General features: G+C 39.7%; 1 protein-coding gene across 1 annotated transcript in view; it reads right to left on the reverse strand.

Moving 5' to 3' along the window:
• Positions 1 to 3,433: 3,433 nt before the first annotated feature.
• NID1 (nidogen 1) overlaps positions 3,434 to 14,153 on the reverse strand; it is a 42,526-nt gene continuing 31,806 nt past the window's right edge. The window contains exons 16-20 of the mRNA XM_057389715.1: positions 10,260 to 10,431; positions 9,316 to 9,473; positions 7,903 to 8,026; positions 6,576 to 6,688; positions 3,434 to 5,092 (exon numbers count right to left, since the gene is read on the reverse strand). Coding sequence (XP_057245698.1) covers positions 4,971 to 5,092; positions 6,576 to 6,688; positions 7,903 to 8,026; positions 9,316 to 9,473; positions 10,260 to 10,431 — 689 coding nt within the window. The 3' untranslated portion in view covers positions 3,434 to 4,970. The remainder of the gene's footprint in view (positions 5,093 to 6,575; positions 6,689 to 7,902; positions 8,027 to 9,315; positions 9,474 to 10,259; positions 10,432 to 14,153) is intronic.

Below are 14,153 nucleotides of genomic sequence, written 5' to 3' on the forward strand. Positions count from 1 at the left end.
GCACACTTGCTGTACAGTTAATGTGCACAGAAAGCCATAGCTAGAGGATCTAGTCCTGGAAAAGGTGGTGCAGGTGGGTATTAGTTGGGAGTACCAACTAATGGGAGCAGCTGCACCATGAAATGCCAGCAGTGGCTCACCAGGGTATATGGTCAGATTTCTGAGTATTCAGCAGGGTATTCTAGCTGCGCCAGAAATGAGGCAAGTTATGCCCAGCAGCATGCTCTCCCCCTGGTTGGAAGCTGGCTGCACCATTACTCTCTTCTGGCTTATCTGCTTAGGTGCCTTATCTGATAAAGCAGGGAAGAGAGACGGGAAAAGCAAAATCTCCTGCTCTTGGGTTTTGCCCTCAAACAGAACAGGGTCTGGAATCAACAGTGGCTGAAGTGGCTAGGATAGTGCGGTTCTGGTGGGAAAGAAAGAGCCTGGAAATGTTTCTGAAGTTCAGTGTAACACAGCTATTCTGCATCTGAGTCTCTCTCACCCAGCAGCACACTACTGAACTGACTGAAGACCACAAACACAGTACCACCATCACACTGCTAATTGCTTCTCCTATCTCCCAAACTTCACACACTTCTGCATCTACTGCCATAAAACCTTCCTCTTCAGTGCCTTCCMCAGCATTTTCCCTTTAACCCTGGGAAGCTCCTGGAAGATTTGCACCATTATCCCCAGTGCTGCTGTGTGAGTTGCTGGGTGAGACCAAAGGCACCACGTGCCATGGCCAACCAGATTCTGTACAGCCAACCATTTTCCTCTTGTTGAAGGCCCTGTGCTGCACAGCTCCTCTGTGTGCTTCCTGCGTGTTCCAGACACCCGATGGAGCAGGAAACACTGCCTGCTTGGAGCAAGCAACACCACCATAAACCAAATAGATTCTGGTGAATACTGAAGACCAAGAAGCAAAAGGCTGAAACACAACATCCTGGTTATTTGTGGAAATGGCAGTTTGTCCCCATTCATCAACTCCTGAATCCTTTTGGACAAAAAGCCCCATTAAGTTGTTGCAATCCCATCTGCTCTGCCACAAAGCAGCAGGGAAGGTCACTCGCTGCATTCCACTGCCAGCCCAGCCTTTTGTTTGCCAAGCAAAGCTCCAGACTCATCAGTATGTACATTTGTAGGGTGCAATATACTGACCTTTCACCTATTTTCTTGCCATGCTATCCCAAAATCATTTATAAGATAAAGGACAGGCTTCAATTAGAGTAGAATTTAAACAAAGAAAGTGATTTAATCAGTGCATGAGCAAACTCCTGCCGGATCCCCAGCTGGGGACTCAGGTTCTGGAGATAATATTTCATTCTTACTGACAGGACAAGCAGGGGGCTTCTCACAACTGTATTCCCTATAACCATAACCATACGTGTTTTACATSCTACTTCTTTTTTTTTTTCTCTTCCCCAGCAAATTGTCCAAGGAGTAAATTATGAAATACCACACAAAAATACCAGTTTGCATTTAACCATAGGTTAAACTGATGCATTGTGACACTGCCATGGARGGGCCATTATCCTCTAGTAATCATCTGTCATTGTTAATCATATGCCTACAAGTTAAAAATCTAATATGTTGTGACAAAACTGTGCAAGTGGATAATGCAGACTAAGCAATTTGTCAACCTGGAAAAACACACTGGTCAGGATGCTGAACTTCAGAAAGCCACACAGGATTTTCATCATGAGGAAGGGTATTTGCAAGTTAAAAAGAAAGTAAAGTTGGTGTTTTCAAAGACCTGTCAGATGGAAAGGTAGCCAAACCATCCAATTAAGTCATAAGGAAGCCATAACTACTTTCAGTAGTTTCACTGTTTTGCTACATATCACAAGATTGGTAAACATCATTAATAATCTGATCATTAGGTGTTTTTGTGTGTGCTGGAAGATCTGAATGGAAGCATTTAAGAAAATATTTGACTTTCCTCTGGAATAGCTCTAAGAAGTATTTTGTCTTTTGTTTAAACATTGAAGTAGTTTTCTTCTTTCCTGGAAAACCTGGGAATCTACAGGTTTTTGTAGGAAAAAAGAATGAACTGTAGTTACCCAGAATCTTTTCTTCAGCCAGAGACTGACATGACTACTAGTCCCAGCCTATTATAATAATAGAAAATTAATATTAGTAATGAAATAAAACACATCCTATTTGGCACTGTCTGCCTCAGCTGGGGTACCATGGGACCGGTCCATTGAGGGGAAAACCATCACTTYTGCTGGCCCCCCTTCCCTGAGGGAAGAGCTTTGCCCTTGCTGCAAAGAGCATAGAGCTCTTTTACTGGCATAGAACTCCAAGAGCTGAAATTAGCTGCAAGCATTAGCTGAGAAACAAAACGTGATGCCAGAGCTTTGTAAAAGGTCATCATTTTTAGGGACTGGAATGCTGAAGGTTGCCTTGAAGCAAAYTGCCACATCTACACCACTGACATGGATCTGCTGAAGCTTCCCCTTGTCCAGCTACCTACTCCCASAAGTGATACCTGAATTACTCCGTTCAAAACCTCAGTCCACAGTAATATTGTTTGTTTCTTTGCATGACAGACTACTTAGAAGCTCACACATCAACACTGGAAGTTCTTCTGACATCTTGACATCTTTGTCATTGCTCATTGATTTGCCTAGAATATGCAGACTCRTGCTTAGTAAATTAGTAAACACCATAATGCACAAAGAGAAACAATGTGTTGATTCATAGTTAAAAGATATGAATAAATCAATGTATACAGTCCAATTCTATGTGCACTCCCCAGCATATATCAGCACCTATATCCTGTTGTAACTCCAAATGCCACTCTTTAGATCCCAGTAGCTCTCCCTGCAAAGCACCCTGCCACCTAGAAACTCAGTACCAGGGCATCTTTGAGCATAGAGATAAATTCTACCCTTTTTTAATCTTGTCCTTGTCCTATATTTTCACTAAGGCAGAAGTCTGAAGTATGGGATAACTGAATTATGCTTATTTGACAAAAGTGAACAAGAATTTATAACCAGCAAAAAGATTGTGTCAAAACAGAGAAAGCTCTATGTTCCTCAAGCACTCTCATGTATGTGTTTGGAAATATCCTACTTTTACCAAAATACAAAAGCCCCAATAGCAGTTTTCTCCCCTATAATGCTGCATCTTTGAAGAGAAGTACCATCACTAGATATGGGAGTTAGCTAAAATGCAGAACTCAACAGCAAAATGTATTTGAGACACCACATATCACTTCCTTCTGCAGGCATGACATTCTTTTTTATAGAAAATAAAAACCAACCATTTTTATTGACGGTATTGTAGACACCTGTACAGAGTGTAAACTTTAATATTTCACCAGATATGTGAATACTTCTGGAGAAAGAGTTACCAAAGCACCTTCATTTCAAAAAAATGTTTGATATTTACAGTAAGACATACTTACGTGCATGAATAGAATTAATTAAAAGTTATAAAAAGTTATAAAAAGTTACAAAAAGATCTTTAAAATGTTTATATGTTTTGTTATTTTATGATAAATATACAATTAAAGAGGAAGATGTCACAGAGTTAAAACTCAGAATGGCTCTGTTTCAAACTGTCACTGCTGTGTCTGAAGAGGGAGTAAGGAAATGGAAGGTTAGCTTACTACTCTGATCAGGACACGGTGAAATGTGCTCTGGCAGGAGCCTCACAAGCCCTGTTTTGCACTGCCAAAGTTTGGTTTGCCAGCAACGTTCCTTCCCAACAACTAGTGGGGAGCCCAAACTTAACACCCAGATTTGTTACTGCTATTTTGACATAAGAGTATGCATTTAGTTTTTTCCTCTCCACACTTACTGGTGGTGATGAGAACATCAACTTTGCTTTGATTTTCAGAACACCTTTTTGCTGTTACTGAACACTGGCACAGAAGTGGGACAGCATTATATTTTTATCTTTTAAGCACCAAACCAGAGGTGAGCTTTCTGAAAATSAGATTTTTAACTGCCATGGTTTCTCACGGTCTACAAAAAAGCATGGCCTGGTTTACTAAAGAAGAAAGATTGCTAAGATAGAATTCAGAGACCGCTTTGAGGCTTATAGAATCAAATGTTGAACTAGTATCTTAAAATCTCTCAGGAAACAAATATGACTCTCTATCTCTTAAAAACCATTTGTCTCCCAATAAACCAAAATCCATTTTTTGATGGACTATTGTTCAAAATTGTTCAAATTGTTCAAAATATCTAAATTTTGTTTAGTGAATTTTAGGGAACTACTCAGGAATCCACCTCAGACAGAAGAAAAATAAATCTCTTARAATCTAACAAAAATGTCAAATATATCCACTAAGCAGTGTTAATTATCTACAACAAATCATGTGCTGTAGGAAAGGATCACATGAGCCAGGGTGAGAATTATAATCCTTACAACACGTGGATAAAGTACTTCGGTRATACAGAAATCAAAAGTTGAAATTCAAGTTTTTCAAGTGAAAGGAMTGGTAGTGAGAAGGAATGTGGCTAGGAATTAAATACGTGATATTAGTGGGTGTTCTTACTCATGTGTCCATGCTTGGGACCCCCTGATTGTTTCTAGCTAGAGATAAGCCACTCCACACATATGATGGGCTAAGCATACCACTRCTGCAGGAAACTGCTGCATACTCCAAGGTACGATTCAGTCTCAGGATTTGAGTAGTTCCACTCTCCTTACTCTGTTCTGTGCTCGTTACTTCAGTTTTGCCAAGAGACACATCCTCCTCGTCTGGGCTAGGCACAGCTAAGGCCTCCACATTTATCTTTAAAAGCAAGGAGATAATATTAGAAGGAATAAGGTGAAGTTGGACCCAACCTGGGCAGCTCTGTCTTGCTACAAAACAGMCTCTGCCTCTGTGTGTGTCTGCAAATGTGCCTTGTGGCTTGCTGTCAGCAGCATGGAGCACTTATCTTCAGGGCCTGATTGTGTTGATAGTAGTGAATAGTTTACAGCACATTTCCAAAAGGTGTCTGCTGCTCTAAAGCTTATTTTAATGCTCAGTTTCTTTCTATACAATCTACTCCAACTGTGTTGTCAGGGCAGCGGCAAGTGCGGCCTCCTGGGGTGGCCAAGCAGAGGTGAGTGCAGCCACCGTTATTCACTGCACAGTAGTTATGTCCTGGAAAAAAAAAACAGAGATGCAAAACCTTAGAGAAAAACAAGTGCAAACCCACAATAAAATCTGAAACAGACACATAGAATACAAGAGATGTTAAGGTTTATGGCTACACTAGGGAAAGAAGCCAAAATGAGATTAGGAGTGAAAGAAAAACTATGCCATATCCCTTGAGTCAACTTGATATTTATATCAAAGGAAGATCAAGATATCAGGACAGAGTGARAGAGGAAACATGAATCAACTGGGATGCTCCTGAAATACCTTTCATAAACTGGCCACAGGGTCACAGCATTAGAATGAGGAGACAGTAAGTGAGTAAATAGAGAAGTGCAACGTGGGGGCTAAGTCCAAAATGCTACAGAACATCATCCTTAGATACCAACCATACAAAAACAGAGGAATGGTCCATGAAAACAAGCAAACCAATAAATTGGGTGGTTGGGCAAGTGTTAACATTAAGGAACAAAATGCAAGTAAAATCAGTKCCAAAAGCAGTGGATCAGAGAGGAAAGGCAWCCATCCAGAAAACCACTTGAAACASACATATGGCAAGAAAGAWATGACACCATGGTTCTGAATATTATAGGTATAAGCAGATACTCAGAGCACACAATATTGTTTGGTTTTATAATGCCTCCAAAATGGATCTGTGAATTAACTAAWAATGACAACATAACTAATTTCTTAATTATGACATTTGTATGTATTTTTAAACTCTGAGCCAAAATTTCCACTATATAGTTTTTCATTGCATATACTGAATAATTTGAAGATAAACTATCCTAGGGTTTTTTTAAGTCTTAAAGAAAAAATAGCACAATCCCTATAATTCCAGCCATTATAATAAAAAACAGTGGATGCTTCTCCTGTGATTTGCTAAGAACAATATAACTGCACAATGATAGTGCTTCACAAAAAAGTTATATTTCAAGGGTATCAGCTTCCTCTCTTCTTCTTTTCAGTAGCATATCTAAAAAGCTTAGCATTCAACAGGGCAGAAGGGCCTGCTCAGTCCATCTACTCTACCACCTGCTGTTTTCTGAACATTCCATTTTGAAAAACACTGGATCTCATTAAGGACATCTGAAGACCATAATATTTCTTTAAATTTATTTAAATATTTCTCAAAATTTATTATGTGAATAAGGCCCTAGCCACGAACAYAGTATTCAATTTAGAAGATGAGACATTAGCATTTATGAAAGGTCAAATGTTCATCTTAATCATAATCATGTCCTTTTACAAAGGACATAGCATGCCCCTTCCCCCCTTCAAATTCTGGTTTCACGTGGACACTACAACAAATGCTTTTATGAAAAAGAAATTAGGTGGCTTTTAATTTCTTACTAAACAGAAATCTAAGCACGAACTCGTTCCTCACTACCTGAATCAGTAGCCAGCTTATAAATGGGAGCTGCTACTAAGTTAATTTATACAGCAAGGTGTTACACAGCTGTAAAAACTTGAGAATCATCTGGATTACCTCCTGGRCACTGAGCAAAGGCTGTGGTGATTCCATAGAGTCGTGAGCGCTTGTGAGGCTGGAAGTTATCATTTTCCAATGAAATTGTGCGATCCACTGCTACAACAGCATCCCTGCCATATGCAGAAGAAAATATACAGAAGTGAGATGAAGGTGAAAGTACAGGGAAAAACAAAACCACACAACCAAAAAACCAACCAACCAGTCAAAAAATCAAAACAAAACCAAWAACAGAGAAAATCTGAAGCTGWTTCATTTTTAYGATAAGGATAAGATAACAGAAWTAAAATCTTGCAAGACATCACCTTTCCTGGACAAACATAGTGTGTTATGACTTTCACTCCCGGCAGTTAAGAAAGTTATCAGAGAGACACCTTGATAATTTTGAAGATACTTCCAATATAGGACAATGTCCCCCTACAGGAAGGATGCATGTGTTAGTAGTTTTGGCACATTTTTCACATTCTGCTCCTCTGGCAAGTGTTGTGATATGGCTAACATTGCATTTATTAAGCATGGCATGACAGTAATGGGCAATGTTGTATTTCAGGTGGAGCCTGATCTCTAGAAGGAACACAGCTAATCATAAGCAATCCTTCCTTCCTAAGTGTAAAAGGGCAGTCAAGTGACAGACTTGCAGCACACTGCATTTATCCAAGCCTGCTCTAAACCAGCACTTCCTAGTTGTTAGTTTCTAACCTGGAAATCCTCACAGACAGTAATAGGTACTCCTGCAGAAATTGGTAGGGGCATTTAGGTAAGAGTTTGCTGATAGAGCACATACAACCATTTACAACCAGGAAAAAAAATTATTTTAAATTCAGGGACTGGATTTTTTTTCCAGAAGTTAAAATAAACCTTGAAGTCTTGTTCATGTGGCAATGTTTTAGATAATTTGCAATAAAGAAAGTGTCATCAAGATAGTGAATACCTTTTTTTTTCCTTATTTTTGATTAAATGTTCATATAATATAGGGCATAGAAGGCCAAGAGTGATGAATGTCTGCCCTCACACATAATGCAGCAGCTGTAGGAGAAACAAGTTACTGCCCACTCCTTTCCCAGAAATGTTCAATGTTAGAAGTATTTTCTTCAAGGACAAATCACTGTGCTAAAAATTGAAAACTCAGCTAACTGGCAGCATGAATAGGTCAGCTCTACAGATCCACTCCACCCTGCATCAACTATTGCCAGGAAAGCAACCAAACAGGAATGTGTGAGAGGTCAGGCATGAGAAATGCTGTATATACTTCAGTTTCCACCAGGGAGGAAAAAAAAAAGATCAAAGTACTTTGATTACTCCATAATTTSTTTAGCAGATAACGTACCTTCTCCAGTCTGTATAGTATAAATTCTTCCCATARCTTGTAACACCAAAAGGATACTGAATCCCTTCAACAATCTTTCGTCGACCAAGCTGATTAGGGTTCATGCATTCCAGCCTCTTGGTACCTRGGTGTAGGGAAACAATTAAGTCTTTGAATCAGAACAAGAGAGCTTTCTCTTATCAGGGATAAAAGACAAGCACAAGTATGTAAGAATGACAGGGTAGAAAATCTTTCAGCGTGCTGCTTAATCAAAGCCTTCTTCCATGTCACATCTATGCATGTGCCAAAAATTGGATGGGTAAGTACTTCAGTGTCAATGCTACCCCGCACACCACTGAAGTTAACGAAACACAGACATCTCACGCAGCCATGGGCAATTTTCACAAGCTCAGATTCCTGCTAGGAATACCAGCACCCTCAGGTTGGTGCGGAACTGACAGAGGGATACTTCATCTGGAGGGATACTTCATTCTGGAGGGGTACTTCAGCTGTTTAGTTCCACTTCCTCTGACAGGTATTTTTGCAAAATTTGTTTGTGAGCATGTTCCTGAAACGTTTGCTGCATTGGGCTGCGAAGGTGAGACTGCAGGGAGAACATCTGACTTGTAGGTGCAAATAGGGTGCAAAAAGGTTGAGCTGCAAAACTACTGGGGGCTGGGGACACTGCTGGGGACACTGCTGATGAATGTAAACACCTGTAGGCTTCTCCTAAGTAATGGGTTTCAGAATTAGACAAAAAAGGAACATATGCAAATGTGAGAACAAGAAAGGGAGAGAGAGAAAGTAACTAGAGATAGCAGAAGGAGATACATTTGAAGGAAAAAGTGTTTTACAGTGAAAGAGAGAGATCCAAAACTCGAAAGGTGATTTGAAGTGTAAAAGCACCTCCACAGGAAGACATCTCTGCCAGACCCTACAGGGTGAAAGACAGCAAGATGCAGACAAGGATAAAAAAATAAATGAGAATTAAAAGCACACTTCCCACACTTTTTGCCACAAAACTAACAATGGGATCATCTCTTGATCTTCTGGGTGCATTGCTTTTTCAAGACTTGCTTCAGTCAAATATAAGCCAGAATATGCCTCAGGTTGCAGGCCTTAGAACAACAGTGCCAGGATGGCATTCTGTAAGGCAGATTAGATAAATCTGTGGTTTTTCCCCTAGTCTTAAACTAACAACCTCTACAAATCCCTAAACTACATAAAAACTACATAAAAAATAGGCACATACAAGACACATAGACATAGATCTGTTGCATTCCTAGAAAGTTTTATGATCAGAACTGAAATCCTTCAGCTTGCACACAGTCTCAGGTGAATAGCAATAAATAAAACATTAAAGCCAAAACCTATGCTTGTGCATAATTTGAGATTGGACATACTTGCACCACCGCTACTATAGCCCCTCTTTACCTGCATCTACCCAGCACAGCATTGAGGAATAAGGATCAAATGTCAATCCATTGGGTAGCCCAAGATCATCTTTAACAAGAATTCTTCTGTTTGTGCCATCCATATATGAAGTTTCAATTTTAGGAGCTTCTCTGTTCCAGTCAGTCCAGTACAAGTTTCTTAAGAAGAAGAAAAAGGCAAGAGTTAAGACAGGAACTGATCTCAAATGATTTTTGTAATTAAGAAAATGCTAAAAACACAAAAGTAACACACAGCCCTTAAATCATTTAAATAAATAAGAAGGGCCCTACTGCACTTCAGTGTTGAAGTCAAAAAAGTATAGTAAAAATGTAGCAAATATGCTTCCATTAGAAACAAAAGGAACAAGCATAAACATAAGAAATGTTTTCTCTACATTGTTTAGCTTACGATCAAGATGCCAGCCAAAAAGAACCATATTGCAACAGTCCTGAGGGCCATTCAAAATGTGCATCTACTCTTTGAGTTCTTCATCTCACTTCCCATCATGTCTGCTCAGGCTAAAGCAAGAGCATTTGGCAYACATTTGGGCTCCATTTGAAACTATATTTTTCTTTTCAGTGTACCAAGTAAGCAACACACAATGGAATCAGAGYGGTTTATCCCCAGGGGAGATCCACAGAGAGGTCCATTAATTCTCTGATATTTTATTATTAATAGCCATTTTTTAGTGGCTATTTTAGTGGAGTGCTTTTCCTGGGATGTACATTCTGTGCATGGCCCCCCAATGGYACCTTTGCTGTTTACTCCTTAACACACAATTTACTCTAAGATGGAAGTCCATGGTACTTGACCTGAGTTCAGTGCCCTTCTCCATCGGGGGATGGAGGGGTGGTGGGGGGTTGCATGGAGCACAGGTCTCCCCTCAGTCTGTTAACCTCAGTTTTATTAATCTGATTATTTATCTCTTGACAGCACATCCATACCCTCTCACAGGATCCACGACAATTGCTCTGGGGTTCACCAAACCAGAGTCAAAAAGGATGCGACGCTGGCGCCCGTCCAGCCTGGCCACTTCTATTCTATCCAGTTGAGAGTCAGTCCAGAAGAKGTTGCGACCTAGATGATCCACAGCTATCCCTTCAGGGCTTCCCAAGTCTGCAGGAGAACAGAGAAAAACATTCCTAGGCATTATATTTGTTCCCAATATGCTGTGTCAGCCTCATAGGAATGGCCTTTAACAGAGATAAGTTTTCTTCAATATTCTGGCTGTGGTACAACAAAAGCTGCTTTATATCACTTGGAAGAGGAACATGCATTTTACTTTGAAGTTTAAATGCACAAAACTTTCATAAAGACATAGAATGAAAAGTTCCATACAGAACAAACTTGCCAAACATAGAAACTCTACTTGAAGGGGCAGACAGAGAAAGAGTTGATAACACAGAAATGAAGAGCAGATAGCRTCAGAATCTTATTCTACCTTCCTTAGAAGAGCATAAAATGGATTTTATAACACTTAATATTTTCCCTTCTTTAGTACTGGCATATGTGGCACCCTCTGAAAGCTGAATTTGTGCTACATTTACCCTATGCAACAATTAAACAAAATCAAACTCTAAACACCAGAGACAATGACACTAACTAACTGATGCAATCTAGATCTAGTTCTTTGTTTTTGCAGAGCAATTCTTCTTGGAACACATTCTAGTACTGCATTCACACAGTTTTTCTTGGACAGTAACTTGTTCCAAAAGCAACAGGAAATAGCAGATAGTGACTTTACTGCTTTAGCATTAGTGATTTCTAACTTGGATGCAGGATGCAGAAAAAAAAATATAAAGTTTAATTCAGCCACTGTGAGAAAGAGCTCTGTTTTTTTCAAGGTTCATATATTCATTGAAAAAGAGCATGCAGGCTGTGTGGAATGTAAGGCAAGTAAAATGAAAGAATGAAAGACAAGTTTAAAAAAGAAAAATTAGCACTATTTCAGTTCCAAAAGAAAAGGGAAGGATGGTACATGGTCACTCCACAAAAGAGAAGTGACCCTTTATAGCAGCCAGCTGTTGAAAAAAGCCATCTTTTATTGCTGATCCACACCCATGGAAAGTGGCCCATTCACCTCCTTTTAGTTCTTAAGTTTATTTACTAACAGCCATTAAACAAATAGTATGTGACACAAGCAACCTTTCCCGTGAAAAAGCATTTGTCCCAGAACATGGGGTAGGGCTCTCTAGAATTTGCTACTGTGACTTTGCTATGAAGAACAGTAGAACAATGCCTTAAGCATCCTTTGCTCTCCCACTGGAGTGGATTACATTTACCACTTAATCTGCACACATGACATTTCACATTTATATTAATTGTTGAAGAGGTGGAAAGGAACAAACAAGATGTATCTCACTGTTTCTGACTCACATCTCATGGCTGGAGGGGAGGGGCATTGTGCAAGAAAGTAAATATAAATCAGGCGTTTCTTTACTCCTCCAGAGGACTCTTGGGCATACTTTGACTCAGTTATACTGACTTCACATTACCACCTGTATTCTCTAAGTGCCTCTGTGGAGCTGAACCATCAATTCATCTGCAAGAAACCAACTCACATATACTTCAGACCGTCAAATGTTTCTACTTATTTTCTTGCTAATGGCAGAAGCTGCAAAGCAGGCCCTCATTTTGAGGTGGTGGTGGCAACAGTCTSCAGTCTCTGGGAGCAGAAGATTACTGGCCAAATGGTAATGGAGGAGCTCCCAGATGCTTATAGGAAACAGAAGACAGTAGTAGGCAAAAGATTTGCAGTCACTGATTCCCAGGAGCCCCTGTTCCCTGACTAGTTTCCTTGTTTCAATTTCCTTATGTCAGCTATATGTTAGGAGATTTATAGAAGTCTAAAGTAAACGTCTCTTCTGTGTGGTTGATAATGAGCCAGAATAAACTATTCCCCATGGAGGGACGGGTAAGGGAATATTTATAGGCTTCATTTATCACCAGTCTTTCCAGAGACACAAATATGTTCCTGCCATATTGTCATCAGGCCTGATAGAGTCACGGGCTCTGTCCCTGGGGGCAGGTTTGTGCAGACATGCACAGCTGATACAGCTTTCAGCAATTACAACAGAGGAAAGCTCTCCTGCCCAACCTGCCACAGCTGCAGAGCTGAGAAAGCCTCCCCAGCCTAAGCAGCTGCAGGGATAAAGGGGAACTAGATGGGGCTCAAGTGTTTCTGCACTGCAGTGCAACTTGGATCACAAGAGCTTTAAAAAAAACCCAAAAATGTAGTACATTCCACAAAAATACACATGAACTGAAGAAAGCAGCTGGAGCTCACAGGAGGAAGAAGGCAAAGATCAAAACAAAACAAAAAAAATTCTCATGAGTCTTCTGAGGGGGAGGCATTTTTCTATTTAATGRAATTTTAAAGTTTGGCCAGCATAGAAGATATCCATTTGAATGCTGAATATTCCATATTATTTTGATCTGAATCCTYATTGAAATACCCATTAATACACAGAAAGTAAAGTGTAACCTCTCTCCCAGTCTMTTCAGGAAAAGCATTCACATCCTACATAAACAACAGAACAACAAAATTAATGAGATATCTTTGTACATTAAATATTTTTGTAGCAGATAAAACCCATGAGCTTTCCATGTGGCATTGAAGCATCTTGAATTSCCTTAAGTAATCAACTAAATTTATCTGAAAGGCTTCACAAAGATTTTCCCAAMATTTTATACATTGCAAGAATTTAAATGCCTACAAACGGTCTCATTAGACAAACATTCATAGCCATATAAAATTTTTAGCRACTTCCCCCATTTTTTAAAGTTCAGATTCTGAAAAAATTCATTAATAGTGCAAAGCARGAATCTTTTCCCTGCAGAGTTTCTAAGTTGCACAGGCATGTACTTGTACTGCAGGTTAGAGTTCCTTTCAGATTAAATATGTTGGGATGAAAAAAGAAGTCATACAAAGTATCTCAGCCATCAAGTGGTACAGAAATATGAAGCTCCATAACTSCTGGAATGGTTAGGGATGGCCTTAAGCTTTCCCTTTTTCCCTCCTAGGACAATGGTAGGATCCAAGTCACCCCTGTCTGTCTGCTGTCCCTAAGAGCCTGAATGGAGTCCYCACAAACTGACTATTCCAAAGCACAAATTCCAGGCAGCAATTCTCTACACATCTAAAGAAAACAAACAAATCTAGTGTCAAGTTTTATAWCTGGCTGATCATTTTTCTAAAATAATTTCGTAAGTTTTTGTAACCATGGCTGYATAAGATTCAAAGYAAAGGTGACTTCTTGCAGTAACTTKACTTCACAGGTGTTCTAGGMTCCTGGGACACTAACCTTTAACACGTTCCTCTAGATATTTTTGCTGTTGCTTTTTTTCATGACACCTCCCCCAACCATGCAGTTTGTTCTCTAAACCTGTCTCTTAGGCCTTTCCTCTCAAAAAAGGGTTTTAGTATCTAAGATGCAAGGGGTTGCACTTAACCCTTCTAATGAAAATGAATATGGACAGCAGCGAGCAGCAACCTTGAAGGAAAGAATGGAAGCAAAAGATACAAATTGCATAAGCAGTAACTCCACAATATCTCTAATCTAATTCTCAAATCCTTGAGCAACAACAAGGGTAAAAACCAAACAAAGTGACTTTACTCAYTTCCATGTAACAACTTGAGTGGCAGGCATGGAAAAGTAACAGCTGAAATGGTTTCTAACAACTTTTCAGCTGTTTGATCCCCAAGCCAAGGAAGAGAGAGCAGAAGTTCTCTTCAATCTCCATGCTCACCAGTCCTTTCTCAGTACAGCAGGTAGCTGACAGGCAGCGATCAGGAGAGAAAAAATATAACATATAACCAAATCTCAGCCCTCCAGAAC

This window comes from Malurus melanocephalus, unplaced genomic scaffold, assembly GCF_030028575.1.
Source record: "Malurus melanocephalus ecotype Western Australia unplaced genomic scaffold, MMel_1.1 scaffold_19, whole genome shotgun sequence".
NCBI lineage: Eukaryota > Metazoa > Chordata > Aves > Passeriformes > Maluridae > Malurus > Malurus melanocephalus.